This window comes from Xenopus tropicalis, chromosome 1 (genome assembly GCF_000004195.4).
Source record: "Xenopus tropicalis strain Nigerian chromosome 1, UCB_Xtro_10.0, whole genome shotgun sequence".
Classification (NCBI taxonomy): domain Eukaryota; kingdom Metazoa; phylum Chordata; class Amphibia; order Anura; family Pipidae; genus Xenopus; species Xenopus tropicalis.
Window position 1 is genome coordinate 101,088,339 of NC_030677.2, and position 25,028 is coordinate 101,113,366.

At 38.7% G+C, this 25,028-nt stretch overlaps 3 gene segments (V, D, J or C); all 3 read left to right on the forward strand.

Moving 5' to 3' along the window:
* The first annotated feature begins 2,480 nt into the window (after positions 1-2,480).
* Positions 2,481-3,180, forward strand: LOC108648378. The segment is given in 2 exon segments: positions 2,481-2,561; positions 2,645-3,180. Coding segments are annotated over 2 exon segments (582 nt in total).
* Positions 3,181-14,917: 11,737 nt separating this feature from the next.
* Positions 14,918-15,665, forward strand: LOC105945765. The segment is given in 2 exon segments: positions 14,918-15,005; positions 15,088-15,665. Coding segments are annotated over 2 exon segments (405 nt in total).
* An 8,194-nt stretch (positions 15,666-23,859) lies between these two features.
* Positions 23,860-24,537, forward strand: LOC108648379. The segment is given in 2 exon segments: positions 23,860-23,939; positions 24,022-24,537. Coding segments are annotated over 2 exon segments (417 nt in total).
* The last annotated feature ends 491 nt before the right edge of the window (positions 24,538-25,028 follow it).

The window sequence follows — 25,028 nt, forward strand, 5'->3', positions numbered from 1 at the left end:
CTTATCCAGATTACCCTTGGTCCCAAGCATTCTGCATAACGGGTCCTATACCTGTACAATGCTATACAATACCCTGACTATATGATACATGTGATACCTTGTTAAAAAAGTTTGTTTATATATGTGTTTAAACCAGGACATCTTGCAAGATACTTTTTACACTCTGTGATTCTGTTCTTAATTATAAGTTGTTGTCACAGGAATTTAGTACATAAAAACAGAGAGCACAGAATCATTGGCTGCTGTTAGGCCCAGCCGTAAGAAAGCCTAGAAAGTGAACTAACTCCCAAATCATCTTTCTAACAAAGCTCCCAATATAGGCCAGCGTTCCTCATGTACTGTAATTCATTACACATATAATTATCCTATGATGGACCTGCTTATGATGTCCTATTAAGTCACTGAAATCCCTTTGTATTGATAGGGGGCCTTTTGCAAATTCAACTTTACCACTTAATATGTCCATTCATTTCAGCCCTTGTGTTGTTCCTGTCTTCTATTTAGGACACCAGTATACAGCAGTTGCTGCAAAAGACAGAAGCCATTGTTCTCTTCCATACTTCTTGCTAATTTTTTGTTGACTAGTCTATCTTTAAGCATATTCTTGACATTCTTAAAGAGATAAAATTATCACATAATACCACTGACTGTTTTGACAAAGATTTTTATATTGTTCTGTCAGATTAGAGGCTTATATCTCCTACAGTATGTCTTCAATACTTTGTTCAGCTCAGAACTGATTAATACATATCATTATCACTATATCTGTTAAACCCTCATGCCTGTGGAACTATCTTCTTCCAGTATAAATAAAACCACCACAAAAACCTTGTCACAATACATTTACGATTATCTGTACACAAAAAATGTTTGGCTCATTTTCATTTCCTATTTACCAATGAACATCAGAAACCTCAACATGAAAAACATTGTATAATTACATAAGGAACTGAGAGCTCACCCTTAGGATATGTGTGTATATATATATATATATATATATATATATATATATATATATATATATATATATACATAATTCCCATATGCAGACATAACTCTATGGGGGGGAAAAAATTGGAGAGAGCCCTTTTTTGGAGTAAAGGTGGTGGAAAACACTTTCTCCAGATTCACAAATAGAAATCCACCTATATTCCGACTCAACCGCCACTTTTCCGTTCTTGGTGAAGGAAAGACAGTTTACAGACACTTTTGTGAATTTGTCGTTTAAACGACATTTATATGACATTTTAATGACATTTTTTCCCAACATTTTTCCCCCAACATTTTCAAAATGGAGTAAAGCTCAGTGTAACTCTGATAGATCAATTCTAAGCTGCTTTGTTTTGTTTCACCCAGTCTCCATTCACACCTAAGGTAGGGGCCCCATTGGGGGATCGTTAACATATTAATGGGGATTAGCAGACTATTGTTAGGGGACACGTTTCTGTCTCACCCTAGAACAATAGGTGCAAAAAGCCTCATTAACATTTTACAAACAAGTAAAACACTGATTAAAAAGTTTTTACCTCACATTTGCATTGTTATGCTAGTTTTAGCTTAATCAATGAGGCAATAATAACATTTTGTGTGAATATATTGTAAACATTTTATTAAAAGGAAAAGTAAAGCCTCCCAGGCAAATTTTTAGTTTTAGCAGCAGTGCCCCCTCTTTAATCACTTCACTGACATTTGCCCCAATTTATCTGTGCCCCCATAGCATGTCCAGAACTACAGAGCTGCTTGACAGCATTGGTCCCCACCTGTTCCCAGCAGCCATCTTGGTGGTACATACACACTGGCACCCAAACTGGGATATTGGGGTACAGGGTTGGACTGGCCCATCAGGGCACTGGATAAAGACCCGGGGGGCCCTAGTCCTGTTAAACCTCTATTCACCGGGCATGTTGGTGTGTGGGCCGGGTTGCTGCTGACCAGTAATGAGTAGGGGCTAGGGAAGATGGTATTCAGACCCTTAAATCGTGTTACAGAAGTGGAATTACACAGAAACATAGAAAACATTAGAAAGCCCAGATTGTCCTGAAAAAAATGATGTATAGTTTCCCTGGGCAAACTAAAATTACCCTCAGGAAATGCCCCTAAAGTGAAATGACACATGAAATGCAAAATCCTGCTTGTAAAATCCTTATCCCATGTAGATGTGGGACTGGGTTTGATGGCACCGACAGATTTACTAAGAGCTAAAGGCAAATTCATAAAAAAATGTACGGAAAATGACAAAATCTGAAAACTGTCAGTTTAAAAGACAAATTCACAAAAGTGGAGATAGAGGTTTGTGAATACGGTGGAAAATCCGACAAATCTATCTCCACTTTAATTTTTTCTCAATATCACCACTTTTGTGAATTCCCCCCCTATATGTATAAAGTTTACATGATCATTATTCCCCCCACTAATTTGCATAGTTAAATATAGAAGTTAGCATTTCTTTGTTCCTTTATATGTCGGATTAGCAAGCAAATACTTCACTTCAGGAGAACAAGTTTAAATCCCAGCAATGATACCAGTCCTGGCTACATGTTGCTTATTGCTATGTGTTTCATGTAAGTAGCAGTGAAGTCTCTCTATACAGAATTTTTTAACTGTATATCTGTTTGTGCCTCATGTTGTATTTCAATTCTTTCAGATGCAGAATCTCAAACATTGAGTCTGACTCCATCAAATAATGCAGTTAATCTGGGAGAGAGCGCAACTTTCAGCTGTAATGTTGGAGCTAAGGATGTTGACTGGGTGTACCTTCTAAAGCAGATACCAGGGAATGCCCCACAGCTGATTATATATCATCACCATTCATTCACCTCTCCTAGATATGGCCCAGGGATATCTACTGACCGTTATACTGCCACCATTAACAGTGCAGCCACTGAGTATCAGTTTATCATTAAGAAGGCAGAGACAGCAGACACTGCTCATTATTACTGTGTGAAGTTGTTTAGGAGCATTTCAGCATCCCACAGTGATACAGAGTCTGACAAGAATTGGTCACACAAATTACTTGCTGACAGAATAAGGAACTGCCTTGTGGCAGACTGCATAAACTACATCTACACTGTGGTACCAGTTGTGTATACTGATATCACACTGAATTATAACAAACCGTTTATGAGTGAACCCATTATGATATCCAATTTTTGTTTTTGTACATATTCAAGCTCATATTAAAGATTTCATTAGTACCAAAGGAGGCCACACAGTGGGATATTTAGGATACTTTTTTAACATATACAAGATTATACATAATATATGCTTATATATATAAATTATTATATATGATAATTTATAGTGTATATTATATAGTTGCAGCTACCTTCTTCTATTAAGTAAAATTAGAAAGCAAACCAGGAAAGGTAAAATGGCGGTTCTTGTAAGTAAATTATTGCGAAAGCCTAAAAAGTGTGCCTTGTTGAAAGATCATGCAAAAGACAAATGCTTACAAGAATAGTACCACTGTACTAAAATAGATCATTCCAGAATAATGATGAGAAGCAGGTGAGGTTGGCTTTAAAAAGAAATCATGGTTCCATCTACACATATGACTAAACATAAACATGTAGATACATTAGGCACACTGTTAAGAAAAGCTTTTGCTGTGCAGGCAGAGATTATGTGCTGCCCCTTTTCATTCATCAAGGTGCTGTAAGGTCAAAAAGAATAAAATAGATGTTGAGATATGTAATACAAGGTAGAGTTCCACATCAGCTTGGGTATCAATGAGTGCCTGTGGGTTACTCACAAAAAAGGGTGTACCCTGTGACCAGGGCCGCCATCAGAAATCACGGTGCCCATCACAACAAAATTTTCTGGGTTGTCCCACCCAGCATCCTCCAGGTCCACTCCCCAGCATCCTGCAGCTCCCTGGCAGCATCCTCCAGCTCTCCCCCAGCATCCTCCCCAACATCACGATGGCAGCCCTGCCTGTTACCTTCCGGTAGTATTTTCAAATGCGGGTATAGGAGTTTTAACATTTTTTGTACCTTTGCCCACCCTTCTGGTTTGCAGCAACAGCACTTCCTGTTCCTGTAATGGTGGTCAGTGGGTTGCAGAGCTGTGCTGATAAGGCAGTTGCTGGTCAGGTAGCGTACCCAAATTGGTTCCGCACGGGACTCTAATACAAGGGTAAAAGGAAGACCTTAAAATCCAGCATTTAGTAGAAATAAGTCTAAAGAAAGTGAACTTTCTGAGTTTTCTTGAAAATGTTTTACCACTCATCCCAGCAGATTCTTCAGTTCAACTGATTGGTAATACATTCACCAACATCCAATCACAAGAAATTTTCTTTACATGTAATTGGCATGCTCCCCTTTAACTTTTAACTTTTAGTATGACATAGACATTGATATTCTGAGACACTTTACACTTATTTAGCTTTTTTTCAGCAGCTTTTCAGTTTGGAATTTCAGCAGGGGTTTGAATGATACTGGAATATGAAGAGGATAGGGACTGAATAGACAGATGAGTAATAAAAATTAGCAATAATACTATAATTGTAGCTTTGCAGAGAAATATGTTTTGGCTCCTAGTTCCAGTGACCCCCATTTGAAAGCTGGACAAATGTGGAAGAGAAAGGCAAATTATGTGAAAACTATACAAAATAAATAATGAAGACCAATTGCAAAGTTGAAAGAACTAGGACATTCTAAAAGTTAACTAAAAGGCGAACAACCTCTTTGGTCTCTGTGCTTTCTTCCTAGCTGTCTTAATGCCTATCCATTTCAGTTCACCCATGAGACCATTCTTCCTAATTCTCTCATGCCTCTGGGACTTTCTACATTCAGTGTACATCTACCACAATTAATCATGAGAAAAAACTTTATGGAAGCAGTGTCAAAAGAAACATGTAAGTAGCTCTCTTCAAGGGTGCTAGTCTGGAGGGTGCTAGTCTGGAGGGACCCATGGCACCCGACTCGAGTATAAGCCGAGGGTGACTTTTTCAGCACATTTTAGGTGCTGAAAATTTAGGCTGATATATTAGGGGTATAGTTTCCTTTTAAGCCCACAGTATTCACATTATAAAAGAGCTAGAATAATATATGTATTATTTCCTCCTTTGTATATGCACCAGCTGGAAGAGAGCAGTACCCCCTGTTTTTATCAGCTCTTAGGGGCACTGACACCATGAGGCAAGCTAAGAATTCCCAATCAGGGATGACAAAAATCCACTGCTGGTAACTTTAAGAGCCGAAACTTTGGTTTTTAACCGAAAAACTGGCTATTCTAGTACCAAGGGCACAATTGTGCTCTCTGCTCTAGTGATGCAGCACCCCATCACCTCTGGCTGGATTTAGGGGCAAGTGGCCGGCACCACCCATATAGGCATTCAACAGCCACCCCCTAAAGCTGCCACCCTAGGTATAGGCCCTCAGTTGCCTCTGTGGTAATTATGGCCCTGAAAAAAAATAAAAGTAAAGTTTCTGAAGTAAATGTAAAAATAAAAAATACTGTAACAGTTCCATGCAATGGAATATGTTGGGACTATATAAGTAATGAATTAAAATAAAATTAACTTAAAAAAATAAACCTGCTAATCAATTAAAACTGGAAACCTTCTGTAAATAAGCTCAATGGATTGTCCTTCACATGTTTATATATCTTTCTAGAGCTGACAATATGCAAATATGCAGACATATGAAGAATATGCATTCTTTATTCCCTGTCACTAATTTACATAGTAAAAGCTTTAGCATTTCTTTGTTCCTTTATATGTCGGATTAGCAAACAAATACTTCACTTCAGGAGAACAAGTTTAAATCCCAGCAATGATACCAATCCTGGCTACTTATTGTGTATTGCTATGGATCTCATGTAAGTAGCAATAAAATCTCTCTATGTAGTATTTTTTAACTGTATTATCTGTTGAATTGTTGAACTGTTCCTCATGTTGAATTCATTTTTTTTCAGATACAGACTCTCAGACATTAAGTCTGACTCCATCAAATAATGCAGTTAATCTGGGAGAGCGCGCAACTTTCAGCTGTAATGTTGGAGCTAAGGATGGTGACTGGGCATTGCTTCTAAAGCAGATACCAGGGAATGCTCCACAGCTGATTATATATCATCACCATTCCTTCACCTCTCCTAGATATGGCCCAGGGATATCTACTGACCGTTATACTTCCACCATTAACAGTGCAGCCACCGAGTATCAGTTTATCATTAAGAAGGCAGAGACAGCAGACACTGCTCATTATTACTGTGTGAAATGGTTTGGCAGCATAGCAGCATCCCACAGTGATACAGAGTCTGACAATAACTGGTGACAAAAAACATTTCTAACAGAATAAAGAACTGGTTGATGGTAGACTGCACATCTGCACATACTGATATCCAATCTGTCACAGAGTTGCTGTGTTGTTTCTCATTGAATATTACCAAACTGCTTCAGTGTAAACCCGTTACATTTCAATTTTTTTTAAAATTAGGGATGGATTTCCTATAGGTTGAACTGGAACATACCAACTAATTTCCACAATGTATTTTGCAATTCTTTAGAATGCACAGGAGAGTTTAATGAGTGACATGTTAATCAAAGCTACTTAAAGCATTCAAACTCTATTCACAGAGCTGGGCCTGTACCAGATACACCGGGTCCCTAACAAGAACCTGCACATGGTGATATACCCGATATACCTTAAAACGTCTTATGTTTATGGTACATCATCATTTTCTACACTTCCTTCTTTCTTATTTACTGTATTTTTTTAAATGTAATTATATTTTAATCTTCTCTATCTTCTAACATTCACTTTTCTTATTTCTCTGCCTCTCCTTTCTGAGATACCACGCTAACCTTTTTTCTTTATATTCCATTCTTCCTTTCACCAATCTCTATTTCCCCTTTTCCCCATGTGCCTATCTGCTATTCTTTCATTACTGCCCCCTTTTTACATGACAATCTCTCTGGTGTTTTTTTTGTCACATGTGCCATACTCTGCTTCTTCTTCCATATGTCAATCACTCCTTATTTCTCTCTGCGCCCTATGGAAATCTCCCCAAATGTTCCATTCTCTCCTTCTTTGCACTCCTCTCCATATGGCATGCATTGTGGATTGGACTAAATTCCCCACTGTGTAGATAGAAGTTCCTACACTAAAGTGGATGTACAGCAGCCAGTGAGGAAATAGAGTTCTCAGCTTAGTCACCTCAGGGTAGAAACATTGATCTAATTTGCAGGGAAGCTAATAGTTAAGCTCACTGAGAGTGTGGGAAGAGGATGTTGGGTAATTTTGATTGCTTGTGACATGTTAAAGGAGACTGTAGATTGCAGAGGCTGGATATATTGCAAGGTCCTTGTATAGTTTGGTTCACATTAATTTTTAACAAAATTGGTGCCATCTCTGACAGTGCATCCAAAGCTCTTACCTATTCTGCTTGAGTTTACTGGGGTGATAACACTGCTATCACCTATTTGAATCCTTAAGGTGGCCATACACGGTAAGATTTGCTTGTTTGGGGACCTCACCAAATGAGCAAATCTATTCCCCCGGTATGCCCACTTTGTGTAGGCGATATAAAGCTAATGCGATCATTTGGTTCTAGGGTCCCAATGATCTGATACAGTACCCGATCCAATGAAAAAAGATTGTCCAAGCGACATCTGGCACATTTTTGGCCAGATATCAGTCGGGGTAGTCTGTGGGAGGACTCCATACACAGGCAGATACGCTGCTGAGTCGGTATTAAGGACCTGAATCGGCAACTGAAATCTGCCTGTGTTTGGCCACCTTTACTACATGATGCAAACCACAAAAAGTGAGAAAAGATTTGATCACACTCTGTGCTGGTAATAAGCGTTTTAGCATAAAAAATAAGTTGTCAAAATCTATTGTTAAACGGGTTGCTCACCTTAAAATTAATTTCTAGTATGATGTATCGAATAATATTCTGAGACAATTTACTTTTGGTCTTCATTTTCTGTTATTTGTGGTTTTTGAATTATTTAGCTTTTTATTCAGCAGCTCTCCAGTCACTCTTATGGTCACTACAATTCAAATTACCCCAGCAGGCAGGCAACCAGAGACTGGCACATGAACAGGAGAGGCCTAAATAGAAATAGAAGCAATAAAAAGTAAAAATAACAATACAAAAGTATGTGAGGTCAGGGGCCCTAACTGAAAACTGGCAATATAATTAAAATAATAAAAAAACAATAAACAATTAAAAAAGAAAACAATTTAAAAGTTGCTAAGAAACATTACCCTACATTCTATACAAATCACATGCACACAATGAAAACCCGCTGTAGAAGATGATTTATATACAGGTATAGAATCCATTATCTATTATTTACCTTATTTTCCCTGAATGAGAGACTGGAATATGAATAGGACGGGGTCTGAATAGAAAGATAAAGTATAAAAAGTAACAATAATAATAACATTGTAGAATCACAGAGCAATAGTTTTTTTAGCTGCTGGGCTCAGTGACCCCAATTTGAAAGCTAGAAAAATGTAGAAGAGGAAGGCAAATAATTAAAAAAAAACAACAACAAAATAAATAATGAAGATCCATTGCAAAGTTGCTAGGAATTGGACATTCTATAACATACTGAAAGTTAGCTTAAATTTTATTATAAATATTGGGATTTTCACCTTGTTCCCCTGTTAAGCAATGGATTGTGGGACTTGAATCTCTGCACCCACTATTGAAATCAGAGGGACTTCAAGTCCCACAATCCATCAGTTCACAATGGAACAAGTTAAAAGAGTGGTGTAATAATTCTGGCAGCCTAAAGTGGGGTTGGGAAATGTTTCATACAAGTCAGAGGCAGAACATTTTTGGCAGTTCATATAGTGTTTATGAAGTTTTCTTTACATAGGCTGAACTGATGTGAAAAAAGAGAGTAGGGTATTGTTTTCAATGCTATTGTGCCAAAAAATGTCAAGTTTCCTTTATTTTCAAATAAAGATCCTCTCAGTATCAGTTTAAGTGGGCTATGCCAGAATGTCTCATTATCATCTTTATTGTTTAAATTTATTTATTTATTTAATTATTAAAACATTTTTAATTCCTAATCCTCATTTCAGTTCACCAGTCGATCACTGCTCTACACATTATAAAAGAGCTAGAACTGTATTATTCCTTTTGCTCTCTAATCACCCCTTTGTATATGCACCAGCTGGAAGAGAGGTTTAAACCCTGTTTCCCTCAGCTCTACTGGTGGATTTAGGGGCATTTATACCATGAGGCAAGAGTTCCCAAATGTTTCCAGGGGTGGCAAAAAGCCACTGCTGGTAATTTTAAGAGCTGAAACTTTGGTTGTTAAACCGAAAATCTGGCTATTCCAGTACCAAGGGCACAATTGTGCTCTCTGCTCAAGTGATGCAGCACCCCCATATAGGCATTCAACAGCTGCCCCCTAAAGCTGCCACCCTAGGTATATGCCCTCAGGTGCCTCTGTGGTAATTATGGCCCTGAAAAAATTAAAAGTAAAGTTTCTGAAGTAAATGTAAAAATAAATAATTCTGTAACAGTTCCATGCAGTGGAATATGTTGGGACTACATAAGTAAAGAATTAAAATAAAAATAACTTTAAAATAACCTGGAAACCTGTAAATAAGCTCAATGGATTGTCCATCACATGTTTATATATCTTTCCAGAGCTGACAATATGCAAATATTTAGACCTATGAAGAATATGCATTCATTATTCCCTGTTACTAATTTACATAGTAAAACCTTTAGCATTTCTTTGTTCCTTTATATGTCGGATTAGCAAACAAATACTTCACTTCAGGAGAACAAGTTTAAATCCCAGCAATGATACCAATCCTGGCTACATATTGGGTATTGGTATGGATTTCATGTAAGTAGCAATAAAGTCTCTCTGTAAAGCATTTTTTAACGGTATATCTGTTTGTGCCTCAAGTTGAATTTCAATTTTTTCAGATGCAGAATCTCAAACATTACGTCTGACTCCATCAAATAATGCAGTTAATCTGGGAGAGAGCGCAACTTTCAGCTGTAATGTTGGAGCTAAGGATGGTGACTGGGTGTTCCTTCTAAAGCAGATACCAGGAAATGCCCCACAGCTGATTATATATCATCACCATTCATTCACCTCTCCTAGATATGGCCCAGGGATATCTACTGACCGTTATACTGCCACCATTAACAGTGCAGCCACTGTGTGAAGGCATTACTGTGTGAAATGGTTTGGCAGCATAACAGGATCCCACAGTGATACAGAGTCTGACAAGAATTGATGACAAAGAAACAGAATGAGGAACTGGTTGATGGTAGACTGCACATCTGCACATACTGATATCCAATCTGTCACAGAGTTGATGTGTTTCCTACTGAATATTACCAAACTGCTTCATTGTGAACCCGTTACCTTTCAATTTTTTTAAAAATAGAGACCAATTTGCTATAGGTTGAACTGGAACATACCAACTATTTCCCACAATTTATTTTGCAATTCTTCAGAATGGACAGGAAAGTGAGTGACATGTTTATTAAAGCTGCTTAAAGCATTCAAACACTATTCACTGGGCCTGCACCAGGTATATTGTGTTCCCAACAAAAGAACCTGCACATGGTGATATACCTGATATACCTTAAAATGTCTTAAGTCTATAGTACATCATCATTTTTTACTGCTCCTCCTTTCTTATTCATTGTATTTTTTTAAAATGTAATTATATTTTAATCTTCTCTATCTTCTAATATTTAGTTTTCTTATTTCTCTGCCTCTCCTTTCTGAGGTACCATGCTAACCTTTTTTCTTTATATAGCATTCTTCCTTTCACCAATCTCCCTATGTGTGTTTTCTAATTTCCCCTTTTCCCCATGTGCCTATCTGCTATTCTCTCATTACTGCCCCCTTTCTACATGACAATCTCTCTTGTGATTTTTTTGTGGAATATGCCATACTCTGCTTCTTCTCCCTTCTTCTTCCACATCACTCCTTATCTCTCCCTGCCCCCTATGGAAATCTCCCCAAATGTTCCATTCTTTCCTTCTTTGCACTCCTCCCCATATGGCCTGCATAGTGGATTGAACTAAATTCCCCAATGTGTAGATAGAAGTTCCTACACTGAAGTGGATGTACAGCACCAAAAGAATAGAGTTCTCAGTTTAGTCACTTCAGAGTAGGAACATTGATCTAATTTGCAGGGAAGCTAATAGTTAAGCTCACTGAGAGGGCGGGAAAGAGGATGTTGGATATATTGCAAGGTCCTTGTATAGTTTGGTGCACATGCATTTTTAACAAAATTGGTGCCACCTCTGACAGTGCATCCAAATCGGCAGCTGAAATCTGCCTGTGTTTGGCCAACTTTACGCCTTGATGCAAAACGCAAGAGAGAAAGGATTTGGTCAATTAATCTGTGCTGATAATAAGCGTTCAAGCATAGAAAATAAACTGTCAAAATTCATTGTTAAGTGGGTTGCTCACCTTAAAATTAACTTCTAGTATGATGTATCGATTTAAAATTTACGGTTGGTCTTCATTTTCATTTTTTTTTTAAATATTTAGCTTTTTATTCAGCAGCTCTACAGTTTGGAGTTTTAGGGCTCTGGTACACGGGGAGATTAGTCGCCCGCGGCAAAACTCCCTGCTCGCGGGCGACTAATCTCCCCGAGTTGCCTTCCCTCTGCCATCCCACCGGCGAATATGTAAGTCGCCGGCGGGATGGCAGACGCGGCGGCGCGATTTCGCGCAAATCGCCGAAAAAGACTCGCGAGTCTTTTTCGGCGATTTCCCGAAATCGCGCCGCCGCGTCTGCCACCCCGCCGGCGAGTTACATGTTCGCCGGTGGGATGGCAGAGGGAAGGCAACTCGGGGAGATTAGTCGCCCGCGAGCAGGGAGTTTTGCCGCGGGCGACTAATCTCCCCGTGTACCAGAGCCCTTAACTGCTATATGGTCACTGCAGTTCAAATTACCCCAGCAGACAGTCAACCAGAGACTGAAGAATTACCAGGAGAGGCCTAAACAGAAAGAGAAACAATAAAAAGTAAAAATAACCATAAAAAGGTAGCCTTACAAAGCAATATATTTTTGGCTGCTGAGGTCAGTGACCCTAACTGAAAACTGTCAGAAAAAAGCAAATAATTAATAAACAATAAACAAAGAAAACAATGTAAAAGTTGCTTAGAAACATTACCCTACATTCTATACAACAATCACATGCACACAATGAAAACCCGCTGTAGAAGATGATTTATATACAGGTATAGGATCTATTATCTATTATTTGCCTTATTTACCCTGAATGAGAGACTGGAATATGAATAGGACGGCATCTGAATAGAAAGATAAAGAATAAAAAGTAACGATAATAATAACATTGTAGGCTCACAGAGCAATAGTTTGAGCCAGGGACAAAACTAGGGGTAGGCAGAAGAGGCACCTGCCTAAGGTGCAATGATGAGGGGGTGCTAGGCAGGTACCTCTGCTGCCACCCCCAGCACGGCATCTGCATTCCCTCATCTAAGGTGTCCCCGCGTGTGCACGCGTGCACGTGCATGGGGGGGGGGAGTGGTGGGGGCGAGGTGGGTGGCCGGGTCGCTTAGGGCACCTGGCCAACTAGGGCTGTCTCTGGCTTTAGCTGCTGGGCTTAGTGACCCCAATATGAAAGCCAGAAAAATGTAGAAGAGGAAGGCAAATAATTAAAACAAAATAATACAAAATAAATAATGAAGTAATGAAGATCCATTGCAAAGTTGCTAGGAACTGAACATTCTATAACATACTAAAAGTTAACTTAAATTGTATTATGAATATTGGGGTTTTCACCTTGTTCCACTCTTAATCAATGGATTGTGGGACTTCAATTGTGATTGGTGGAGTTGAAGTCACCCAGTGACAAACAGTAGGCAACCTGGCATAAATAGTGTAAGAATGGCAGCATGTCAAATTTAAACCAATAAAATTCAATAGATGAAATCTGATTGGCTGTTAATGGCCCAACCCACTTTTCCTATTTTTGAACAGGAGTCCCCAGGTAACCAATTTTTTTAGAGTTTGGGGACTAAAATTGTGAGAATGACAGCGTTTTACACTTCACCATTGAAAGTAAATAGGTGAAATGTGATTGGCTGTTGGTGGCTCCACCCACTGTTTCTAACTTTAAACTGCAAATACCCAGTTACTTACTTTGGAAAGTTTAACAACTGTGGAATTAATACTTAAATAATGGCATCAGTTTAAATATAAACCAATGAAATTTAATGGCTGGAAATGGATTGGCTGTTGGTGGCTCCACCCACTCGTTCTAACCCTGAATACATAGTCAGCCAGTGACTGACTGTGCAAAGTTTGGGAACCCTGAAAATTGTGTGAGAAAGGCAGCATTTTAAATTCAAGAAAGGACTATGATTGGCTGTTGGTGGCTCCCCCCACTTATTCTAACTCTGAACCGCAGTTACGTGCTGACTAGCTTTGCAAAGTTTGGGGACCTTAGTATTAATATTTAAAGAATGGCAGCAGTTTAAATTTAAACATGAAATCTATAGGTGAAATCTGATTGGCTGTTGTTGGCTCTGCCCACTTTTCTAAATTTGGAACATAGTCATCCAGTGACAAACTGGGAAAAGTGTGGGGACCCTGACATTAAACAAGTGAGAATGGCAGCAGTTAAAATTTCCCTACTGGAAACAATGAAAGAAATGTGATTGGCGGGCCTGCCCACTTTTTCTAACCTTGAGTACATAGTCACCCAGTGACTGACTGTGCAAAGCTTGGGAACCCTGGCATCAAACCAATAAAATGCAATATGTGAAAACTGATTGGCTGTTGGTGGCTCTGCCCACTTTTCAAAACTAAATCTGAAGTCCCCTAGTGACAAACTGTGAAAAGTTTGGGGACCCTGGTGTTCATACTGTGAGAATGGCAGAAGATTGAATTTCCCCATTGAAAGTCAATAGGTAAAATCATATTGGCTCTTGGTGAACCCGCCCACTTTTTCTATCCTTGAACCGCAGTTACCTGGTGACTAACTCTGCAAAGTTTGGGGACCCCGGTGTTATTACTGTGAGAATGGCAGCAGGTTGAATTTCCGCCAAGTCAATAGGTAAAATCATATTGGCTGTTGGTGAACCCGCCCACTTTTTCTATCCTTGAACCGCAGTTACCTGGTGACTAACTCTGCAAAGTTTGGGGACCCCGGTGTTATTACTGTGAGAATGGCAGCAGGTTGGATTTCTGCCAAGTCAATAGGTAAAATATGAATGACTGTTCACAGCTCCGCCCACTTTGAGGCTTCCAACAATCATCATATTTTCATTCAGACTGAACCCATGACTATGTGATTCAAGTTTAGGGAGTGTAGCCTCAAAGCTATAAGATTTGCAGCAGTTTCAATTTTCCCATAAGTCATAAGTCTATGGGTGAAAATTGTTGGCTGTTGTTGGCCCCTCCCACTTTAGGGTCATCCAACAAATGTTGCTTTTTCATTCATAGTGACCCCATTATTATGTTATTCACGTTTGGGGGGTGTAGCTTCAAAGCTCTACGAGTGGCAGCAGTTTGAAAATCTTCCCTCTCAAAATCAATAGAAAAATTGGGGGGTTCGGAGCGGCGCCACAAAAAGACGGGGTGGCGGGATCACTTAGAAAAGCACAAGCAACCTGCTCCGCTATAGGGCGAAGAAGTGTGGAGAGTTTGGGTGTTGTACCCCTAAAACTGTAGGAGAAAATGGGGGTCGCTAAGAAGAAGAAGCAGAAGAACAGTATGTTGGGTTTTTCAGCCTTAAATAATAACTGAAAAATAACCTGCCAATCAATTAAAACTAGAAACCTTCTGTAAATAAGCTCAATGGATTGTCCTTAACATGTTTATATATCTTTCTAGAGCTGACAATATGCAAATATTTAGAATATGCATTCATTATTCCCTGTTACTAATTTACATAGTAAAAGCTTTAGCATTTCTTTGTTCCTTTATATGTCGGATTAGCAAACAAATACTTCACTTCAGGAGAACAAGTTTAAATCCCAGCAATGATACCAATCCTGGCTACATATTGTGTATTGCTATGGATTTCATGTAAGTAGCAATGAAGTCTCTCTATACAGTATTTTTAACTGTATATCTGTTTGTGCCTCATGTGGAATTTCAATTTTTTCAGATGCAGAATCTCAGACAGTAAGTCTGACTCCATCAAATAATGCAGTTAATCTGGGAGAGAGCGCAACTTTCAGCTGTAATGTTGGAGCTAAGGATGGTAGCCAGGTGCACCTTCTAAAGCAGATACCAGGGAATGCCCCACAGCTGATTATATATCATCACCATTCATTCACCTCTCCTAGATATGGCCCAGGGATATCTACTGACCGTTATACTGCCACCATTAACACTGCAGCCACTGAGTATCAGTTTATCATTAAGAAGGCAGAGACAGCAGACACTGCTCATTATTACTGTGTGAAATGGTTTAGCAGCATTCCAGGATCCCACAGTGATACAGAGTCTGACAAGAATTGGTAACATAGAAACAGAATAAGGAACTGGTTGATGGTAGACTGCACATCTGCACATACTGATATCCAATCTGTCACAGAGTTGCTGTGTTGTTTCCCACTGAATATTAATGGTTCATCATCATTGCAATTATATTTTAATCTTCTCTATCTTCTAATATTCATTTTTTGTATTTCTCTGCCTCTCCTTTCTGAGGTACCATGCTAATATTTTTTAATTTGCCCTTTTCCCCATATGCCTATCTGCTATCTGTCATTACTGCCCCCTTTCTACATGACAATCTCTCTTGTATTTTTTTTTGTGGAATGGCCATACTCTGCTTCTTCTCCCTTCTTCTTCCATAGGTCAATCACTCCCTGCCCCCTGTGGAAATCTACCCAAATGTTCCATTTTCTCCTTCTTTGCACTCCTCCCCATATGGCCTGCATTGTGGATTGGATGAAATTCCCCAATGTGTAGATAGAATTTCCTACACTGAAGTGAATGTACAGCAGCCAATGAGAAAAGAGAGATGTCAGCTTAGTCACTTCAGAGTAGGAACATTGATCTAATTTGCAGGGAAGCTAATAGTTAAGCTTTCTTGTGTTTTTTTTTTTTTCTTGATGCAAAACGCAAGAAGAAAGGATTTGGTCAGTTACACTCTGTGCTGGTAATAAGCGTTCCAGCATAGAGAATAAACTTTTAACTGTCAAAATCTATTGTTAAATGGGTCGCTCACCTTAAAATTAACTTCTAGTATGATGTATTGATTAATATTCTGAGATAATTTACATCTGGTCATCATTTTTTGTTAATTGTGGTTTTTGAATTATTTAGCTTTTTATTCAGCAGCTCTTCAGTTTGGAGTTTTTTTTGTAACTCAAATTTTTATATTTGCTAAGTTTGAAAGGTTATCACACAGTACATGTGAAACATTGCACATCAAAGTATTTTGACAGTTGATTAATTGACATTTTTCTTTAGCGTATAAGTGAGAAAAACATGGTATGAACAGATGCAAAACCAATAGAACAGTGAGTAATGAAATCCAGACATTATTGTGTAACATATTTCGTAGTTCTACAACCTCTGTGTGGTCTATTGCTAATGTATGGTTTTCAAATTCCATCATTTATGGTATTTATAGTGATTTCTGAGCTCTCCTGCGGGTTTAGTGCAAAATAGGCCTCCCATGGTGACCATACGTTGGAATCTGATTGTGCATTGTTTGTTATGTAAACTGTCATAGTTTCAAATTGTTTATTATTTTCCACTCTTGTTATGACCTCGGATATACTGGGGATTGTTTGTGACTTCCATTCGGAAGTGAGCACTAGTCGTGCCACTGTTGTGATATGGTTTATTAATTTCTAAACTGGGCGTTAAGTTTCACTACGGGTTGTTCCAGTAGGAGATGTGGTAATATAATATTGAGTGGTATTGCAAGTACCGAGTAGATAAGGTTGCTCACCTCTATCCAATAGTTCGTTAGCCAAGGGCATTGCCATAATATATGGCTCAGGGTACCTCTTGGTACCTTTTGGGGTATATTTTTGATAGCCTGTCTGGTGTCATATACCATCTCATTATTACCTTATAAACACTTTCTTTTTGCTGTGCACAGGTAACTATGCGATTAGCATTACAACAGATTTTTGACCAAGTTGAGTCAGTGATCTCTTCCCCGAGGACCTCCTCCCAATACCACATGTAGCTATGTTTGGGAAAGGGGACTTCAGGTAGGGTTACCATCAGTTTTAAAGATGAGAGATTAAACCTGTGTAAGGAAATGGAGAACTCAGATTTTTTTCTTACCGAGTCAGAGGGTTGGCTGAGGCTGTGTCCACTTTCTAAATTATAAAGTGTTGGACTTGCAGATATTCCATAGACTTATATTTAGCCCACTTATATTTCTCTTTGAGTCTTATATAGGAGTAGGACTTGTGGTTCCTTGGGTCTAGGAAGTTGTGTATCTTAGTCATATTGATCAGTGCCCAGGTCATTTTATGATTCCAAAGTAGCCCCAGTGAGAACTCAGGGTTTCCCAATAAAGGGGTGAGGGGGGAGGATGGTCCACATATTTTGTATTTCTGTTTACATCTGTTCCAAGTTGTAACAGTGAATTTTATTGGGGTAGGTGCGGCATCAGATAGTGGGGTTTTACCTTTTTCAGTAAATAAAAGACTGCTAATATGATAGGGGTGGCTGTAAGAGTTTTCTATTTTTGCCCACCTTGTGGGAGGCAATGGTTGGATCCATGGTAAGGTTTGTCTTAATTGGGCTGCATCGTAATATTTGGAGATGTTCCAGTTTGGAGTTTTAGCTGCTTTATGGTCACTACAGTTCAAATTACTCCAGCAGACAGGCAACCAGAGACTGAAGCATGAACACGAGAGGCCTAAATAGAAAGAGAAGCAATAAAAAGTAAAAATGACAATAAAAAGGTAGCCTTTCAAAGCAATATATTTTTGGCTGCTGAGGTTAGTGACCCTAACTGAAAACTGAAAAGAGTCAGAAAAAAACAAATAATTAAAAAAACAATGAACAATTAAAAAAAGAAAACAATGTAAGAGTTGCTAAGAAACATTACCCTACATTATATACAGTAATCACATGCACACAATGAAAACCCCCTGTAGAAGTTGATTTATATACAGGTATAGGATCTATTATTTATTATTTACCTTATTTACCCTGAATGAGAGACTGGAATATTAATAGGATGGGGTCTGAATAGAAAGATAAAGAATAAAAAGTACAATAAAAAGAACACTGTAGGCTCACAGAGCAATAGTTTTAGCTGCTGGGCTCAGTGACCCCAATTTGAAAGCTAGAAAAATGTAGAAGAGGAAGGCAAATAATTAATAAAAGACAATACAAAATAAATAATGAAGATCCATTTCAAAGTTACTAGGAATTGGACATTCTATACTGAACGTTAACTTAAATTTTATTATGAATATTGGGTTTTCACCTTATTCAACTGTTAAGCAATGGAGTACGGGACTTGAATCTCTGCACCCACTTTGGAAATCAGGGATTTCTAACAGTTCCCAATGGAACTAGTTGAGGGAGGGGTTGAATAATAATTTTGGCAACATAAAGTGGGGTTGTTTCCACAATTCAGAGGCAGAACATTTTTGGCAGTTCATATAGTGTTTATGAAGATTTATTTACACAGGCTAAAATAATGTGAAAAAGGGGTGGGGTATTGTTTTCAATGCTATTGTCCCAAAAAATCTCAAGTGTCCTTTATTTTCAAATAAAGATCCTTTCAGTATCAGTTTAAGTGGGCTATGTCAGAATGTCTCATTATCATCTTTATTGTTAATTAAATTTTAATTATTAAAACATTTTTGTTTCCTAATCCCCATTTTAGTTGACCAGTCGATCACTGCTCTACACATTATAAAAGAGCTAGGGCTGTATTATTGCTTTTGCTCTCTAATCACCCATTTGTATATGCACCAGCTGGAAGTGAAGGGTACCCCCTGTTTCCCTCAGCTCTACTGCTGGATTTAGGGGCACTGACACCATGAGGCAAGCTAAGAATTCCCAAACATTTCCAGGGGTGGCAAAAAGCCCCTGCTGGTGACTTTAAGAGCTGAAACTTTGGTTATTAAACCAAAAATCTGGCTATTCTAGTACCAAGTGCACAATTGTGCTCTCTGCTCTAGTGATGCAGCACCCCATCACCTCTGGCTGGATTTAGGGGCAAGTGACTGGCACCACCCATATAGGCATTCAACAGCCGCTCCCCTAAAGCTACCACCTTAGGTATAGGCCCTCAGGTGCCTCTGTGGTAATTAAGGCCCTGAAAAAAATTAAAAAATTAAAAGAAAAGTTTCTAAAGTAAATGTAAAAATAAATAATACCATAAAAGTTCCAAGCAATGAAATATGTTGGGACTATATAAGTATAGAATTTAAATAAAAATAACCTGCCAATCAATAAAAACTGGAAACCTTCTGTAAATAAGCTCAGTGGATTGTCTTTCACATGTTTATATATCTTTCTAGAGCTGACAAAATGCAAATATTTAGACATATGAAGAATATGCATTCATTATTCCCTGTCACTAATTTACATAGTAAAAGCTTTAGCATTTCATTGTTCCTTTATATGTCGGATTAGCAAACAAATACAAGTTTAATTCCCAGCAATGAATATTAACAAACTGCTTCAGTGTTTACCCATTACATTTCAATTTTTTTTTAAAGTAGGGACCAATTTGCTATAGGTTGAATTGGAACATACCAACAAATTCCCATAATGTATTTTGCAGTTCTTCAGAATGGACAGGAAAGTTTAATGAGTGACATGTTTATTAAAGCTGCTTAAAGGAGAAGGAAAGGCTAAGTCACTTGGGGGTGCTAAAATGTTAAGCACCCCCAAGTGACTTTAATCGCTTACCTCGTACGCGGGGCTGGTGCCCCTGTTAGGAGAAAACAGCACCAGCCCGGGGTACCTGGAGCGAGCGCTTCCTCCTTCCGGCTTCGTTTTGCTGTGACTAACATAATAGGCGCATGCACAGTAGAGTGAAAAGCCGACTTCTCTGTTAAAGCTCAGCTTTTCACTCTACTGCGCATGCGCGTGCGAGCGATACAGGAAGGAGGAAGCGCTACAGCTACCCCGGGCTGGTGCTGTTCTCTCTGTTCTCTCTATCTTCTAATATTCATTTTTTATATCTTTGCCTCTCCTTTCTGAGGTACCATGCTAACCTTTTATCTTTATATTCCATTCTTCCTTTGACCAATCTCCCTATGTGTGTTTTCTAATTTCCCCTTTTCCCCATGTGCCTATCTGCTATTCTGTCATTACTGCCACCTTTCTACGTGCCAATCTGTCTTGTTTTTTTGTCGAATGTGTCATACTCTGCTTCTTCTCCCTTCTTCTACCATCACTCCTTATCTCTCCATGCCCCCTATGGAAATCTCCCCAAATGTTCCATTCTTTCCTTCTTTGCACTCCTCCCCATATGGCCTGCATAGTGGATTGAACTAAATTCCCCAATGTGTAGATAGAAGTTCCTACACTGAAGTGGATGTACAGCACCCAAAGAAGAAAGAGAGTTCTCAGCTTAGTCACTTCAGAGTAGGAACCTTGATCTAATTTGCAGGGAAGCTAATAATTAAGCTCACTAAGAGGGCGGGAAATAGTATGTTGGATATATTGCATGGTCCTTGTATAGTTTGGTGCACATGCATTTTTAACAAAATTAGTGCCACCTCTGACAGTGCACCCAAAGCTCTTACTCATTCTGCTTGAGTTTACTGGGGTGATAACACTGCTATCACCTATTTGAATCCTTAAGATTGCCATGCATGGTAAGAATTACTCGTTTGGCGACCTCACCAAATGAGCAAATCTATTTCCCCGATATGCCCACTTTGTGTAGGAGATATCATGCTAATGCGATCATTTTGTCCTAGGGCCAAATGCTGGCATTGCAATGAAGGGGATAGGAAAAGTCTGAGTGAGGACTGCATCAATGAGCTGATGCAGTCCCTGATCCGACAGTTTGGGCATCAAACTTGTTCAGTATACCTTAGGTGTTCCTATTTGGGGTGATTTGCCTCTGAATGCAAGAAAAAAGTGGCAAATTGCAACATTTATATGCAATTTTCTGAAATATCATAAAAACCACTAACTTTAGGAAAGCTTTGCCGATTGGTACTTTGGTGTAGAAAGGACTCTTTACCCATGTTGGATTTGTCAGAATGAGTACTTTCCAAAAATATATGGTTTTTATGGGTCACCCTACATTTCTGCAGCTTCTACCCCTCATAAAACTGCTATGTGGTTATGATTTAGGTAAAGGTAAGCCATGAAATTAGTGTGCACAAGGTATTTTTGGGGCCTCTAAGTGCCATGTGCTTTGATAAACCTATGTACAGTGGGCATCAAAATGTTTAGTAGACCTCTGGGGTTCATATTTAGGTTGTTTTATCTTGGTACCTAATGACCTGTAGAAAATAAGATGCTGCATAGTGGAAGTTTTCAGGTGAATGTCATAAAAATTGTCAAACTTTGGAGTAAAAAGAAATGGGTAACCATTTTAGATTCAGGGGAATGTGTACTTTCCAAAAATATATGGCTTCCTTGTAGCATAAAGCATGTTGATTTTGCAGCAGCTGAAATTACAGAAATGATAGATCATATGGGGTATGTTCACATTGGGACCCCTACATGCCACATACTTAGGTAAACCTATACATATTGGGTATAAAACTGTTCAGTGGACCCCTGGAGTTCAAATTTGGGGTATTTTATCTTGGTGCCTAATTGTTACGGACTGTATATACAGTATAGTAGCCCAAAACTGCCAGGGAATAACCTCTTAAGTGAGGCAGGAGAGCCCTGCTGACTCTGGTGTTCACCCACGCTCTTTTGGGGCCCCGGGCTTTCTGCGGCGGGATAGACAGTGATCCTACTCACGGTCAAGGCTATTTTCCAAAACGCGGTACAGGAGGTATCAGACAGAATCAGAGTCGAAGTCAGGCAAAGGTCAGTGGCAGGCAGCAAGGATGGTAATCAAAAGTTCAGGCAAGAAGTCAAAAACTAAGTATTCAATCAATAGAAAGCTTAGCAAGGAACGTAGAACACAGAACCAGCTTGGGCGATTTGAAATGAACAGAGTAGCGCCTTTTATGTTTGAATTTGGCACCGCATCATGACGTCCGCTGACGTCATGATGCGCCGGGCGCGTTACTGCAAGGACTGCGTGCAGGAGCACGCCTTACTGCAGGAGCCCAGGGCAACGTGCGTACACAGGTAGGAACTTGCCAGTCACCCAGGCCTCCTTACACTAATGCTATGTAGGAGATAAGATGGAAATAAAGAATAAAATGGAAGCTTTGAGTTGATATTAGGAAATGTCATCAAAATCGTCAAATTTAGGAAACCTTTGCGGTTTCGTATTGTGTTGTAGAAAGACATGGGTACCCATTTTAGATTCCGGGGAATGTGTACTTCCCAAAAATATATGGCTTTCTGTGGTGAGCTTACTTTTTTGTAGCTTTATCCCACATATAATGATGTAAATATGTTGATTTTGCAGGAGCTGAAATGACAGAAATGATAGATCATATGGGGGTATGTTCACATTAGGGCCCCTACATGCCACATACTTAGCTAAACCTATACATATTGGGCATCAAACTGTTTAGTGGACCCCTGGCGTTCATATTTAGGATGTTTTATCTGGTTACTTTATGACCTGTAGGAGATAAGATACTATAGACTTGAAGCTTTGAAGCAATTTTTAAAAATTGATAAAAACCAGTAACTTTAGGAAAGCATTGCAACTTGGTAGTTTGGAGTAGACAGACAGTTCTACCTATTCTGGATTCCCCAGAATCTGTTCTTAGTAAAAATGTATAATTTTTGGGATAAACCTTCTGTTAGTGGAATTTTTGGCCTTGAAATCTAAAGTATGCAGCTTTCTGGAGCAGTGCTTTGGAAATTTGGTAGTGTACTGCTGGGAGTTTTTGACCTATACAAGTGAGAAATCTCCATAAAGCGATATATATTTGGTATTGGGAAGTTTAGGAGACAAGGGATTTTATCAGTTTTATTTTCATGCAGAATATTTTTTGTAGACATTTAGAAGCCTATATCTTGTTACAGAATTAGAATTACACAAAATTCTACCATATTTTGAAAGCTTAGGTTGTTCTGAAAAAAAACAATATATTGTTTTCCTGGGTAAACTAAAAGTCCCCCCGAGGAAAGGCCCCTAAAGGGAAACAGTGCAAAATGTTCAAAAACTGGCAGTAAAGCGGTTAAGCCCAGTTTTTCAATGATATTGTACCAAAAACTGTCAATTTTCCTTTATTTTCGAATAAAGATCCTCTCAGTATAATTTTAAGTGGGCTATGTCAGAATGTCTCACTATCATCTTTATTGTTATTTCATTTTTAATTATTAAAACATTTTTAATTCCTAATCCTCATTTTAGTCCACCAGTCGATCATGGTTCTACACATTATAAAAGAGCTAGAACTGTATTATTCCCTCCTTTGTATATGCACCAGCTGGAAGAGAGGGGTACCCCCTGTTTCCCTCCACTCTACTGCTGGATTTAGGGGCACTGACTAGGGGCAAGCTAAGAATTCCCAAACATTTCCAAAAAATCCACTGCTGGTAACTTTAAGACCGAAACTTTGGAATATGTTGGGACTATATAAGTAAAGAATTAAAATAAAAATAACTTAAAAATAACCTGCCAATCAATTAAAACTGGAAACCTTCTGTAAATAAGCTCAATGGATTGTCCTTAACATGTTTATATATCTTTCTAGAGCTGACAATATGCAAATATTTAGATATATGAAGAATATGAATTCATTATTCCCTGTGACTAATTTACATAGTAAAAGCTTTAGCATTTCTTTGTTCCTTTATATGTCGGATTAGCAATACTAATAGTATTAGAATACTTCACTTCAGGAGAACAAGTTTAAATCCCAGCAATGATACCAATCCTGGCTACATATTGTGTATTGCTATGGATTTCATGTAAGTAGCAATAAAGTTTATCTATACAGTATTTTTAACTGTATATCTGTGTGTGCCTCATGTGGAATTTCAATTTTTTCAGATGCAGAATCTCAAACATTAAGTCTGACTCCATCAAATAATGCAGTTAATCTGGGAGAGAGCGCAACTTTCAGCTGTAATGTTGGAGCTAAGGAAGAGCACTGGGTGCACCTTCTAAAGCAGATACCAGGGAATGCCCCACAGATGATTATATGTCATCACTATTCACTCACCTCTCCTAGATATGGCCCAGGGATATCTACTGACCGTTATACTGCCACCATTAACAGTGCAGCCACTGAGTATCAGTTTATCATTAAGAAGGCAGAGACAGCAGACACTGCTCATTATTACTGTGTGAAATGGTTTGGCAGCATTTCAGAATCCCACAGTGATACAGAGTCTGACAATAACTGGCAACAAAAAAACTAAATTTCTAACAGAATAAAGAACTGGTTGATGGTAGACTGCACATACTGATATCCAATCTGTCACAGAGTTGCTGTGTTGTTTCCCAATAGTGTGTGACTATATCCAAATTTAGAAAAGTGGGCGGGTCCAACAACAGCCAATCAGATTTCACCAATAGACTTCACACATTTAAATTTAAAAACTAAGGTCCCCAAACTTTTCAGAGCTAGTCACCAGGTAACTGCAGTTCAGAGTTAGAAAAAGTGGGCGGAGCCACCAACAGCCAATCAGATTTTAACTATTGATTTTCAATGGGGAAATTCAACCTGCTGCCATTCTCACAGTATTAACACCAGGGTCACTAGGAGACTGCATTTTTAGGTTTAAAAAGTGGGTGGAGCCACCAACAGCCAATCATACTTCACCTATTTACTTTCAATGGTGAAGTGTAAAATGCTGTTAGTCCCACAATTTCTATGCCTGAGTCCCCAAACTTTGCAAAATTGGTCACGGGGGGAATGCAGTTCAAAAAAAGGAAAAGTGGGTTGGGCCACTAACAGCCAATCAGATTTCATCCATTGAATTTAATTGGTTTACATTTAAAATGCTGCCATTCTCACACTATTTATGTCAGGGTTCCCAAACTTTGCACAGTCA